Source organism: Phocoena phocoena, chromosome 15, assembly GCF_963924675.1.
Source record: "Phocoena phocoena chromosome 15, mPhoPho1.1, whole genome shotgun sequence".
NCBI classification, from domain to species: domain Eukaryota; kingdom Metazoa; phylum Chordata; class Mammalia; order Artiodactyla; family Phocoenidae; genus Phocoena; species Phocoena phocoena.
In genome coordinates, this window is record NC_089233.1 from 82,216,321 (window position 1) to 82,230,526 (window position 14,206).

The window sequence follows — 14,206 nt, forward strand, 5'->3', positions numbered from 1 at the left end:
GATAGCCATAACTATTTGTTTCAGTGAAAAATCGCTGGTACTACTTTCCATAAATAGCCAAAAAAAAAAAAAAAAAAAGACGTAAAACCATTTCAACGGGCTTCCCTGGTCGCGCAGTGGTTGAGAGTCCGCCTGCCAATGCAGGGGACGCGGGTTCATGCCCCGGTTCGGGAAGATCCCACGTGCCGCGGAGCGGCTGGGCCCGTGAGCCATGGCCGCTGAGCCTGCGCATCCGGAGCCTGTGCTCCGCAACGGGAGAGGCCACAACAGTGAGAGGCCCGCGTACCGCAAAAAAAAAAAAAAAAAAACATTTCAAGGTCCCAAATCTAGGTCCCACATTCCAAGCATACCCTGCTGGCCCCTTATGCTGGTCCCCATACCTGCCAGACGGCGCCCAGTCAACGGTCCCTCTCTTTCCCTCCCACGTAGGACTGCGCCTGAGAGAGCCCCGAGCACGCATGCCTCACTCAATGGAGGTGCTATGCGCATGCGTTGGTCCAGCTCTGCCCGGGGAAGGGGGTGAGGAGTGCACATGCGCGGTCAGCCCTCTCCGGAAAGTGCGGGAAAGGAGCTCTGTCCTTTCCTGGAAGCTGCTCTGTGGGTGCGGGGAAGGGCGCTATCCCGCCAAGTCAAGTTCCTGCTCTTGGACGCTTTCACTGCCGGGCGGTCCTCATGGCCTTTGCACCCAGAGGTCCTGAGGCCTCGTTCTTCCAGGTTTTGGACCAGCACAGGGCTTCCCTGCTGGTCGCCCTGAGGAAAGGCGGCAGGGAGCCTGCTGGCGGGGGGACGCACCTGGCCACTAGGTATGAGGGCGCCGTCTGGGGCGCAGACACCGGGACTTAGCAAAAAGCTTCCTCGGCACAGCCGGGCTTGAGGTGTTCTGTGGGGAAATGCTGGGCCCCCATCCCGTCTCCCACTGTGGCGGCCACAGGGTGAAGCCTGTTGGGCCCGCCAACCCTGAACCCCGAGAAAGGCCCTTGTTTAGCGAAAACCCCCTTTCTCTGCTGTTAACTTATTTTGAACTCGGAAAGCCTGGTGACAGACCACCCTCCTCCCATGTCTTCTAGAATGTTCCCCCTCTAGAATGGTCCAGGAGCATCCCCACAGCTGGGTTCACGAGTTTCTTGAAATCCTAACAGTTTGGGGGAGTTTAGGGCACAGTTTGGCCTTGTGTTTGTTTAAAAAGAAAAAGTGTAAAAATTTAACTTTAGAAGTTTTCAGGCTTTTTTTTTTTTGGAAGAGGGGAAAATCAATCTTGTGAGTTCTCAATAAGTGTGTTTTATCAAAATGAGCAAGGAAGTCAACACATTTTAAATGGTTTCTAGTGAGACAATGGGGTTTTTGACTTCGAAGTGAAGAGAATGTACACTTCTTTAAATCGGTTAAAGCAGTTAGAGGTTAGCTCAGAGTGCGGTGCTGATAACATCAGTTACGGGATTCTCCAGCTGCCCAGCTTAGAGTTAACTACGAAATTATGTTTACATTATTCACCACTTTTACTTGAAATGCTCTGTTGTTCTGCTTCCTTGATCTGCTTTTCCCATTTATCAGCAAACTTTTTCACTTAAACAAATTACTGCCTTTTACTTTTAAGCCCAAACCAACTACCAAAAAACCCAAAAGCCGGAAAAACCCACAAAAATTTTTTTACAATAGGATTTAGTTTAAGGGAGAATTGAGAGTAAAGGAAAGAAAGGGATGGAAGTCCCTTTTTACATTTCAGATGTAAATCTGGCTGTTTTAAAGTTGGTCATAATGTTATCGTAACTTTTTTTTTCCAGGCTGGAAAAATGAGATATTTGTATCAGGTTTTGCATCCTGTTATTAGAAAATATGGAATGTTTTAAAATTTATTTTCTGATACATGCATTTTTCCATGAAAACTCTGATGTTTCTGTGGAAATTAGAACACTACATTTTGTGCATTTTCTAGATTTAATATGAGTTCCCTTCCTAGGCAATATTCTTACGGTGTTTATAACAGAATAACATTTTTTGAAGCTGATGGCTCGTGAAATTAAAAGTCAGCTGACAGAAAACTGGGCTAAGTCTTAATAATTTTCTGTGGTGTAGTAGTTGCCAAGTCCCTTTATGGTAGTGATTAAACTTTTTTCTTTTTGTGTCACTAAAATTCAAAAGGGCTGATGTATGGCATGAGATCAATTAAGGTAACGTGCTACAGCATGAAGTTTTTCTTCTGAAATATTTTCGCTTTGCATTTTGGGGAAATTAAAGCAAGTATTACATCAATTTTAATTAAAAGATTTATCAGTAGTATTTCAAGTCAATGATCTTGTATTTAAAGTAGGTTGATACGAAGGGTAGATAAAAATATATTTATAAATTATATTGTCTAGTCATTAATTTAAAAGGGAGATATTACTTCAATTGGTAATTGAGAAGTAAAATTACAAGCAAATGAAATTTCTCTGTAATTCACCACTATAAATACAGTTGTTGTTTTAATGCATTACTGTTAAAAAATTTAGTGGGAGAGAATATTATTGACATGTATCGCCTAGTCTTAAAAAACAACCAATGAAACTAAAAATTACTTTAATATTGATCTGGGGAAATGTTATATACTGTAAAGGTCTAATTTAGAATTAAGACTGAATCATGGTGTATTTATTGTTTCAGTTCTGAGGTTCTTGCAGCTATAGAAAATGTTATCCAAGACATAATCACAAGCTTGGCAAGAAATGAAGCACCTGCATTCACAATAGACAACAGATCAAGCTGGGAAAATATAAAGTGGGCATTTTGCATTTTTTACTTTTAAATGCGGTATCTATGTCATTATTTGAGTTTCAGTTCGAGTTCTAGTTGCATTTAATTCTTTTTATTGCCTTTACCTTACCAGAAAGCTCTAAGGAAGTTTACAAAATACATACCATACAGGCAGGTTTTATAAACTAGAAGTAGGTGTGAAAGATAAGGCAAAGGGAAAACAATGCTAGGAACAAAAAGTGGAGCACCAAAAGGGGTTAGAATTCAAAATGCATATGATAAAGTCTCACAGTCCTGCTAAAAATAGGCTCCAGACTTGGATCTAAGCTTTCTAGCACTCAAAAGGGGAAATAACACCAGTGGAATTCTCACCTATACTGCAAAAGCAAACCACTTGCTCAGGGGAGCTACAACCAGTCCTGATACTGAGACCAAAATAAATGTATCCTGAACATAGAGCATATTTTGATGGCTCTTTCCCCTAGCAAATCTCCCCCTGCTAAGTCCTGTGTCCAAGAGGGTAAAATCAGCAAACAGCTTTATCAAAGTCCTGGACCCTAGTTACATAGTTTGTTTCTCTCAGATCGTCAACCTGTAGACACTTACCACTTAATAATGAAAAATACTACAAGAATAGTCTTCAATAAGTGTTACAGAAACAGAATTAAAGTAATTTTAAGGCTCTTTAGGCACTAAGTATTCTTTTATGATCAGTGTAATTAACGTAACTAAAGTTTTGAATCGTATTTTGCAAGATGGATCTTGAAGCAACTGTCACCTGGCCTATTTGCCTGGTGCCTTCTGCCACCTTTAGGACAGGCTTGGCAGTTCAATTTAACAGCCTAGTATAAATTGTTATTTCATTTACTGTAACTTTGGGGGTAAATTAAACAAAACATTTCAAAACTTATTATTAAATTGAGTAAAATTATTAAATAAACCAATCAAGAAAATGAGCAAAATGCTAATAAAACTGTGAAATATTTGGTAATAGTTCACCTACCCTAAATATCTTCCTGGGAAAGAAATACATACACACACACACACACACACACACACACATCATAATTAAAGGTATTTAATTCATGTATTTTACACACTTGCTTTTAGTGCCTCTGTGTGTTGCAAAGCTAATTACCACCTGCAATTATCTAAGCTTATAAACGAGGTTATCATAATATAATGTATCAGTGCTTACGTTGAGAAGAAATGGGGATTTAAATGATGTTCAGAAGAGGACATTAAGTGTATATTGTTTGGTGTTCAAAAGTTAATTCTTTTTTATTCTATTCCCTTGCTTTAAACAAAATGACAGGTTTGAAGATTCTGTGGGTCTTCACATGGTATCTCATTGTACCACAAGAAAAATCAAAAGTGATTCACCAAAATCAGTTAAAACTTTTGGTAAATTAATCTTTCTTAGCTTTCTGTAGTAAAATAAATAATTTTGGTTACCTTCTGGGTTATAGTTTTTCCTAGCTAAATAATTTTACTTGTTCTTTAATAGGCCACCCTGTACTTGAAATAAATTTATAGAATTTTGCATTGTTAATAACTATGGAAGTATTATTTCAAAAGAAATTTTCAAGATGCATGATTCAGTGGAAAAGTATTCTCTCAATTTTGCTGTACATAGAGCAATTAATTTTATCTGATTCTTCAGGCAATTATTATTCTGTACTTAACACTTCTATTTTGGGAAGATAATTTTTGTAATATTGTGGAAAGTAACTGAGGACAGTTAAAATCCTTGATAGCAGTATGTTTTGAATTTGTAAGAAAAATGATGAGTAACTTGTTTATTGCATCTTATTTTCCAGCGCTAATTCTTAAAATATTGTCCATGATTTATAAATTAGTACAGAGCAACATTTACGCAACCAAACGGTAAGTACATTGTTCTAATAAATTACTCTTTAAAATGCAGTGTGAGATTTAGTGGCATTAACTTTCATTATATGTTTTGAAAAGTTACATAAAACTAGGCTATGGGTCGTAAACTACTTTGCTTATATGTTGCCTTCATCCAGTTAAAGCTTTCTTCAATTAATACTCCAATACTTATATTCAAAGAGAATATGGTTAATTGAAATATATTTTTTTAAAATTTTCATAGAGACATATATTACACCGACAGCCAACTCTTTGGTAACCAGACTGTTGTGGACAATATTATCAATGATATTTCCTGTATGTTAAAAGTGCCGAGGAGAAGTCTGCATATAGTAAGTAGCATTTAATACAAAACATTTTAAGACAAAACATATAAAAATTGTAATAGAAGAATAAATGTAATCTGTGCCTTCTTTCCATATTTTTGATACTATGTTTTTCTCACTGTGAATTTAAATAATCTATTCTCATTGTATTCCCTTGGATAAATGAACCAAGACAGATGAATTATCAAATATTTTTCATTTCTCAGTGCTCTTACATATTTTCTCCTTTATTTCTTAAATTCCAGTCTGAGCCAAAATACATATAATTAAGAGGTGAACATGAGAAGGGACTTAGAGGCATAAAGTAAACTCAAGAGAGAGGTTTCAGATATGTCTATTATTTTTTCAGTTATCTACATCAAAAGGCTTAATTGCTGGCAATTTAAGGTATATCGAGGAAGATGGCACGAAGGTGAACTGTGCATGTACAACGGTAAGCATCATTAATGTTTTCACGCGTTTTAACTCCATTTCAGATCGTTTGTTTTTGAAATGCATTTTATTTACTGCCTTGTTATGTAGTTTGGAGCTTAAGATTTTAAAATAAAATTGATGAATATGTATATGCTGTACAGGGTTATACATTACATAGTTTCAAAACATGCCACTTGCCAAATGTCATATTGAAAGAAACAAACATACACATTCCTTTTTAAAATGCAGGGTTGTTTTCAGGTAGAGTGTGACCTGACCATTTTAGCATGGTTATTTATGTAATCTTCATAAAATTCTCTGGTTCTGAAATTAATGTTTGTTACTAAACTATTTGTTAGGCTTGGTACGTAGAAAGCCCCCAGTACTGAACTAGCACAGAAGTTTGGAAAGGGCCAGCTCACCATTTTGGAAAGAGGAGAATGACACCTATGAGATCCTGCATAAGGAAGTCTTTCCTTCATCAGTTTCTGCTTTTTAAGCCACACATCTATAAAATTTCCAAGAAATTCTCACCTTCTGGGAAGTAGTTTAGGTCATATGTCAGTTTTCTTACTGAAAAGTAAATCTGTGTCCTACTGTTTTTTTTACTGAGGCATAGACCTCTGATAACAGGTGTATTTTTTTAATGAAAATATAGGATTTTTGTGATAAATTTTTAAATGTCGTTAAACTTGCTATTTATTTAAAATAAAAACTGTCTTGTTTTGTTAACTTAGGCTGTTGCTGTGCCATCTAATGTTCAAGGAATTCAGAGTATCCTTTGGGAAAACTATTTAAACGCCTGGAATGTTCATTCATCCATGACTTTGATAAATCAAGCCTTCATAATGTGTAACCAACAAGCCAGCCCCTGTAGTGGTCAAGATGAGCACACCGTGGTCCCTTTTTAAAGATCCTTTCAGGAGCTCACCATCTAGTAGGAGAGACAGATATCTAAATACTGTGTGTGAACAGATATCTGCTTACCTTCAAATATAACCGTTATTTAGTTGGTGGTTAAATTGAAACACACCTGCCTTAAATTTATCAGCCTTAACTTCACAGATTTAATTACAGATGCAAAATTTCTATTAATTGTAGAAAAAGATGCGACATTTCAGCGGCTCCTAGATGACAGTTTTTGCACCAAAATGTCTCCGTGCATCATGGTTACGGTATATTATCTACCTTTACCACAATTTCAAAACTAACACACTACGTTGGTGATTGGTAAGAGGGGTTTATAACATCATCCATAAGCTTGGACAGCATTCTGTTATCAATATGATGCATCCTTTGGGATTATAGAACAAGAATTTCCAAGGTGTTTATTTAACCATCCTCCAATCTGACTGAAATCAAATAACGCCCCCCCAGGAGGCATCCTGATATAGTGTAAATATCAGGTGCTTACAAAAGTGGATTGGTGAGAAAGGAAATGACAGGGCTTAGTGCGGCAGCGTCATCAGTTAGACGAAGAACATCATAGCTGGATGTGGGGAGCCTGTCCAGAGGCTCTCAGGTGGTTGCCTGGGTGGAAGGATGCCAGGGGAATGATTAAGGAGAAAGGGCTTAAGCAAAGGGCATTTCCAAGGCAAATCCAAAAGGACGTGGTGACCACGGGATGAGGGGAAGGAGTCAAAATGACTCTGGTGTGTGGAACTTCACCATGATGTCACCGTCGATACTACAGGACAACTGGCGGGAAGGCTCAGCTCTTCGCGGCAGAGAGATGTTGCATGTAGTTTTAGAAATATGAATTTGAGATGATAGCAGGAAATCCTAGGGGCCTCTGCCCAGTTTGAAGTGAGGGGAGAACGGTTGAGATGGAAAATGCAGGCTGAGAGCTCATAAGTAATAAAGGCGCTACCTGAACCCCTGAAGTGATCTCTCAGCGGGGGTGTCCTGTGGCTCATGCTTTGGTCCAGTCCTCCTCCGCTTTCACACCTCCCTGGTGAGAATGCATGCTGGGCTGATAGGAAGCCAAGCCACTACCGACAGAGAAAGCTGCCCCGGGCCCTGGCCTCTGTTCAGCTGTTGGCGTTTGAATCACGGCTGGTACTGGCGCATCGGAGACGCAAGTAAAGCTCGGCTCTCCGTCACGTTTCTTTTTCTACCTTGTCTTTCCTCGTAGGCTGCCTCCTAGTCCTTGCCTACCTGCGCGTCGGTGCTATCATGGTGTCCACTGATAATTGCTGTCATTGCTGTGGTGAAACACCCACAAGCAGCTGACCTGTAGCAGCTGTCTCTACAGAGGGGAGTTGAGAACCGAGGGCCAGGCTAAGAAGGAGCCTTTGGTACTCCTCTGTGGTCTCCTCTACCGCATACATGTGTAGTCGTTCCCAAAGGAAAAAATTAAAATACACTAGCGTTCACTAAGTGCTCATGGTGTGCCAGGAGCTCTGCTGGGCACTGGGTACAATAAGGGTTCCCATTTTAGTGCTGTTTTTCACATATCAACGTGTAAAGTCTCCCCAACCTTGTGAGGTAGGTATTATTATCATCCCCATTTTAACAATAGGACAATGGGACCCAGGAAGGTATTTTACCACAATCTTAAGGCTGGTCAAAACTAGGACTGGGTTTTAGGCAGTTCAGCTCCACGTCGCTCTAGTCCCATAACTGTGTGGCAGGCATATTTATCCCAATTTTATAAATAAAACCACGGCCTAAAGACACTAAGAAAACCAACCCAACTTTACCCGCTAATGATTGGCGGAGAGGGAGTTCAAACTCAGAGCGGTCGCGTGGAAAGCCCATTCTTCTCTGCTTGCTTCCTTCTCTGCTCCATGTTTCATTTGGTTTTCTGCTTTTTTCTCCTAACACTGTTGTAAAGCTCTTTAAATTACTTTTCCACATAATTATTGTTTTAATGACTTCATAATACTCTTCCACTGCTTAGGTTTATTAAATTCTGAATGTAAGCCAGGTACTCTTTTAAATGCTTTATAATCGTTAAATAATTGAATTCCTATAGTAATTTTATAAGGTGTTAAGAAGCCCCAACTTCAGAGAGTCTTCGTGACTCTTTCAGGTTCATGCTGCTGAGAAGTGGCAGAGCCAGATGCCAGCCCAGGCTGTCTGGCCCCAAAGCTGGTGCATATCACCACCGTGCTCTGCTGCCTCTCCATGTCCCTGTTGTGAGATAGTTCGGCTATTTATCATAGTTTCTGTCCTGTTAAATAACCCTGCAATGGACATCTTTGTGTATGTCAGATTTTTCTTATCTCTGTTTCTGCTGAAATATTTCCTTAGGATTATTTTCTAGGACTGGGATAATTGTCAAAGGTATGAAGTTAGGTGGGCTTTTTCACCCTGTTGTATATAGTGTACATTTTTTCACAGTCAAAACCAGTCTTCCATCACCTGAAATTTAAGGTGAGGGGATCTAACTTTTAAGTTATTAACAAAATAAGAATATAGTTTTATCAGTTTCATTCTACTAAATGATTTCAATACTTGCTTTTAGGGAAAGGGAGTACCTGATCTGAACACAAGACTTTTAGTCAAGAAGCTGTGGGATACATTTCACATTCCTATTTTCACTCTTGTAGATGCTGATCCACATGGTAATTTATTGTTGGACTATTTGAAACAATAGTCATAATAAATCATATCTGTAGTTGTCTTTTTCTGCTCATAGAACACTTTCATAAAATATTCTGGGACTTCCCTGACCATCCAGTGGTTAAGGCTCTGCACTTCCACTTCAGTGGGCACAGGTTCAATCCCTGATTGGGGAACTAAGATCCCACATGCCGTGCAGCGTGGCCGAAAAAAAAAAATTAAAAGAATATGATTATTAGATTAAAATGAATGACTGTAATCATTTGGGGCAACTGATCGCTGTTTTTACCGTATTAAACTGAACCATAAATTTTCCATTTGTAATGTCCACAAAAATAAAAATTGCAGATGTTAGGTATAATTATCTAGCCTATAATATGCAAGAAGACTAATTTTAAAGTTAACTTTCTTTTAACAGGCATAGAAATAATGTGTATCTATAAGTATGGATCTATGGTAAGTATAGAAAAATATTTTTCCTTTTTCACTATTGAGATATTTTATATTCACTGAAGTGATTTCTGCATTTACTTATCAGCCCCTAGTAAGCTAAGGGCCCCCAAAATGTACCAGTGAAGCTACTGTCCTAGTCTAGGGCCAGTCTATTTCAGACCTGTGATTCCAGCTTCCAACATGACCAGTGTGACTGCAGATGACAGAGTGGGATTACCTGTGGGCAAGAGGCATTAATTATCCTCCACTTTCCTGGCCTACTGAGGTAACTGTGGGCCCTCAGCATAGCAACACTGATCACCAGTTATACCCTGAAAATTATATAGAGCCTTGAATTCTGACTTTTCCAATTCCAACCATAAGGAGAAATAAGAAGATCACCAAACTTCACCACTGGAGACCGCAACTACCACACATCAATGGTTGTCAAAAATGTGGTCCTGGACATCAGCATCACCTGGGAACTTGTTAGAAATGCAAATCTCAGTCCCCATCCAGACCTCCTGAGTCTGGATTCCCAAGGGTGGGCACTCCAAGTGATTCTGACACATGGTGATGTTTGGGAACCATTGGTGTACACCTTGAGTGTCCTGATGTATATGTTTATAGCAGGTGAAAAGGATGGTGGAGCAAGGTGTTAAGGTATGGAATCAACGAACAACAGTAAATGCAGGTCAGAGGGGTCATCTGTAGTTTTACTTTATAGAAAACCAATACAGAAATACTACAGAGCAGTTTTAAAACCTCCACCGAAAGTCAAGTTTAGCTAAGTCCCTGGTGATTTTCTTAACTTCTGTGGTCTCTGGGGGTGTGAAGTCTTCAGTACTGGTTCTTCCTAATAAGTTAAAAAATTGGCTGCAAAAACAAGTATGCTAGTTCTCTGCATACCTTAGCTAATATACTTCTGCTCTCTATTTTAGGCTATGTCTTTTGAAGCCCATAATCTCACAGTTCCAGCTATTAGATGGCTTGGTCTCCTCCCTTCTGATATCAAAAGGTTAGGCGGTTAGCAGAAGTAGGATATTTTAAATGATGATTCATTGTAATATGTAACACTCAGCCTAAAAAGTCACTACCAGGGAAAGCACTTCACGGTTTTTACTTATCGTGTTCCCAATGACTCGGGATTATATAATTATGAATTACATTTATCCATGTTTCTGTTTCAGCTACTAAAATACTTAAATATATTTGGTTAATTGAACCTTTAGCTAGCTAGAAGACATTTTTTGTTTTACCTTTATGGTTAAAGTGTTTAGTAATTTTTTTATACTTTAGAAAGTATGAAGACATTGAATCTAGTTAAATGGTAATCATTGACAACACCATTTGCCATATGAATTAACTTTATCATAGATTTAAAATTTTAACTTCATTTAAAAATCTCATTTTAAGATTAAAGCTGGGAAATCTAAATTTTGTCATGTTTAATATCTATATGTTCATTATGGAAAAAATATCATTAAATAACAAGAAAAAAGTCACCTACAGATGAACAGCTTTACCCCTGTTGATTATTTGCTGTGACTTGCCGTAACTTCTTCCAAAAGAATGGAGTCATACTCTTATTTTGTAGTCTGCTTTTCTCACATAACACAATGTGATCGCTTTTCCTTATCAATAGGTACATTCCTAAGACCTCATTTGAATGTCTTCTGCTGAGTTCCAACTCTGAGTGTGTTTATTCAGTCAGCCCCTTCCAGCTGAAAGTTGGGGTGGTTTCCACGTCTCTGTTCCAATGGGTAGTGCTTTGATGGACCATCTTGTAACTAAATCTTTGCCCCGTATCCTTAATTAGTCCCATAGGCCGAATTCCCAGAATTGCTGGGTCAAAGGGTATGCACATTTTTAAGGCTTTGACTGCCCTCCGGATAGGTTAATTATTTTGTTTTCCCTGGAGAGTAAGAGCCCATCTGTCCTTCAGCATGAGACATTATCACTTTATTCATCTCTGCTATTGTGATATTTTAAAATATTTTATCGTTTTAATTAGCCAGTGAGAATGAAATTAAACATTTATTGGATTTCTTTAAGCAGTGAGCAAACCGTGGTAACAGGTGCTTATTTTATAAATATGGAATAGGAACAGGTTTGGGGTAATCACTGCTTCTAACAAAATGAGGGCACCAGAGAAAACATTCAGTTTTCGATTTTTGAATGTTTTCGCTCTAGTGAATCAAAGTTTTGTCAATTTAGTGTGTATGTCATGGTCAAAATCCCTTGGGGGTCGTCTGTTTGTAGGAATATCATTTCTAACACAACTTGAGGACAGAGGATCTGATTATTGAGGTGGAAAACTTGAAGAAACGCTAGCTGCATCTCATAAATTCCATCAGTGCCCTCAAAAGCCACTCTAAATAAATGTACAATCAAAGAAAAAAGTATGATAGCAACACAAACATGGCTTCAAGGGAAACCCTCTCGGCCTCCCTTTCAATCAGATTGTCGTCCTATTCAGGAGCTGCCGCTGGCAAATGGTCATAATTATGGGGACACTGAAGAAGACTGTTTGAAACTGGAGCTCTCCTGAGAAATCCAGGATTTGTGACTTCAAAAAGCAGTTCACAACATAAATCCTGGACCTCTCATGTTCTATTTTTAAAACACATACCAAGATAAAATTACAATCTACTTTTTAAAAGTGTAAAACTAAATAGATGTGTGTATGTCTGTGTGCATGCATGAATGCGTAAGTGAAAATTGATAGACTAACTTCTTCGGCCCAGAAAATTCTCAATGAATTACAGAGAATTAAGTATTCAGTGGAACCTAAAATCCCACAGTGGATCTTGCTGCTGGCCACACATACTGGCGCTCACTGCTTCAAAACTGTGGTGCTCTGGGGGCTGCCTTGGTGTTGATACACATGATGTTAGTGTTCTCGGCATTTGTTTTATAACCAATGTCTGTCTTCCTGTCATCGTCCTGTGAGTGTGGCATGAAAGAAAACAACAACTTAAAACAGACTTCTGCTTGATCTTGAACATTTGCTGGTCTAAGACATGCCAGATCCCCCAAATTCTGTATTTAAAAGTGGATCTGTACTAATTTTCGCATCTGTTATTTCTGAGTCTCTTGAAATAGTATGATAAATAAAAATGAAATATATGTGACCTTAAAGTTACAGGAGCACTTTGTTTTTACTGATTTCTTTCATCTATTTTTTTCCAGATTAAATATACCTAAAGGTACTTTAATTCCACTGACTAAACAAGACCAAATGAAACTTGACAGTATCCTGAAGAGACCTTATATTACTTGCCAACCATTTTGGAGAAAAGAAGTATGTTTCTTTTTAAAATTCAAATGTATGTTTTATTGCCTTTTACTTTAGCAGTGGCTATTTACATAATATTTTGGAACTATCCTTCTTGAATTTTTTTTTTTTGCGGTATGTGGGCCTCTCACTGCTGTGGCCTCTCCCGTTGTGGAGCACAGGCTCCGGACGCGCAGGCCCAGCGGCCATGGCTCACGGGCCCAGTGGCTCCACGGCATGTGGGATCCTCTCGGACCGGGGCACGAACCCGTGTCCCCTGCATCGGCAGGCGGACTCCCAACCACTGTGCCACCAGGGAGGCCCCTTCTTGAATTTTTATATAACCAACAACTAACGTGTGTGTTGTTCAGCAGTAAATGGTTGTAGAAACATTGAATTGTGAATGCTAATAGATAAGATCAGCTGGGTGGAGCTGATCTAGTTTATCCTCATCATAGTTATATACCCATTGTCTATGGCTATATCATAGTTCATGGGGGAAAAAAGGAGAGAAGGAAATTATAAAGATCCCAGACCATTCCTAATTATTGAAGGAATCCATACTAATATTTTTAGCTGTAGCAGCTCCAGAATACTCCGGCTGACCTAAAGGTTATTGCCGATGGCTTTGGAGGATAAAACAAATCTAGATTTACTAGTTTGAGTTGACAGAACTGTAGCAAAGGACTCTGGTATGATTATATTTTCCTTTTATTGACAGATGGAAATAATGGCAGACTCTAAAATGAAGGCAGAAATTCAAGCTTTGACCTTCCTATCATCAGATTATCTTTCCAGAGTGTACTTACCCAACAAATTAAAATTTGGAGGATGGATATAAAAAATATATCAGAATATATCTTGTGATTGCAAGAGGCTTTTCATTAGTTTTGTTTTCAGCAGTGGATGCTGTTGTGGAAAGAACATATGGTCTTAATAAAATAATTTCCATCAATTGTATTTTTTGTCAAAAAAATGCTGCACTCTAATTTTCTTCAGAAGGCTTTATTTTATCCTTCTCTGTAGAGACTAATTTCTATCCTGTGTTCTAAAGTAAATCATAAATGAATGTATGTTATTTTGACTTTTAAATTTTGTTTGAAAAAAATGCTTACACATGTCATCAAAGTCTGCAGAAATATTTTATTTACTTTCTACAATACAAGTAATGTTGAGGCATGGAGTATCTTATTAGTAACAAAAATAATAATAACCTAACTTTGAGAGGTTGCAAATGAATGATAGTGTCCAGCAGTTTCTTCTTAGTTATATTTTCCTTTGTCTTCATAGTATAAGGGTCATACCTCATTCATTTACTGTGAAATTAGTAATGTTTATTATGAATAAATATTTGGATTGATGTAGTCTTCAGTGCTTTGTTTTGATTTTGAGCATACTTTTTTTTTTTCATAATATACTTATTTGAAAAATTTCCCCAGGGTTGTATCAGTTCTCATCCAAATTCAAGTCACCTGAATTCTTCTCTAGTCTAGGTTTAGAGAACAAAGAACTTGTTTTAAGATTAACAGAAACCTCAAGTTTTAATAAGGCCTTTCTATAACAGTAA

General features: G+C 38.2%; 1 protein-coding gene across 2 annotated transcripts; it reads left to right on the forward strand.

The window, feature by feature from the left end:
• Positions 1-672: 672 nt before the first annotated feature.
• On the forward strand, positions 673-13,480 carry SPO11 (SPO11 initiator of meiotic double strand breaks). 2 transcript variants are annotated; one of them, XM_065893023.1, is made up of 13 exons: positions 673-803; positions 2,641-2,754; positions 4,046-4,134; positions 4,551-4,617; positions 4,847-4,955; positions 5,299-5,382; positions 6,101-6,137; positions 6,429-6,538; positions 8,833-8,932; positions 9,349-9,386; positions 10,304-10,380; positions 12,555-12,666; positions 13,361-13,480. In XM_065893023.1, exons 1-13 carry the CDS (start codon positions 673-675, stop codon positions 13,478-13,480), a joined length of 1,188 nt encoding a protein of 395 aa, XP_065749095.1. The 2 variants fall into 2 exon arrangements, with proteins under 2 accessions (XP_065749095.1, XP_065749096.1); XM_065893024.1 differs by lacking the exon at positions 2,641-2,754.
• The last annotated feature ends 726 nt before the right edge of the window (positions 13,481-14,206 follow it).

Bases quoted from the DNA above. Each gene is read 5' to 3' on its own strand.
- SPO11 (XM_065893023.1), top strand. From the start codon at position 673: ATGGCCTTTGCACCCAGAGGTCCTGAGGCCTCGTTCTTCCAGGTTTTG. The intron at 4,956-5,298 runs GTAAGTAGCATT...TTATTTTTTCAG, and splicing joins CGAGGAGAAGTCTGCATATA to TTATCTACATCAAAAGGCTT. The intron at 10,381-12,554 runs GTTAGGCGGTTA...ATTTTTTTCCAG, and splicing joins CTCCCTTCTGATATCAAAAG to ATTAAATATACCTAAAGGTA.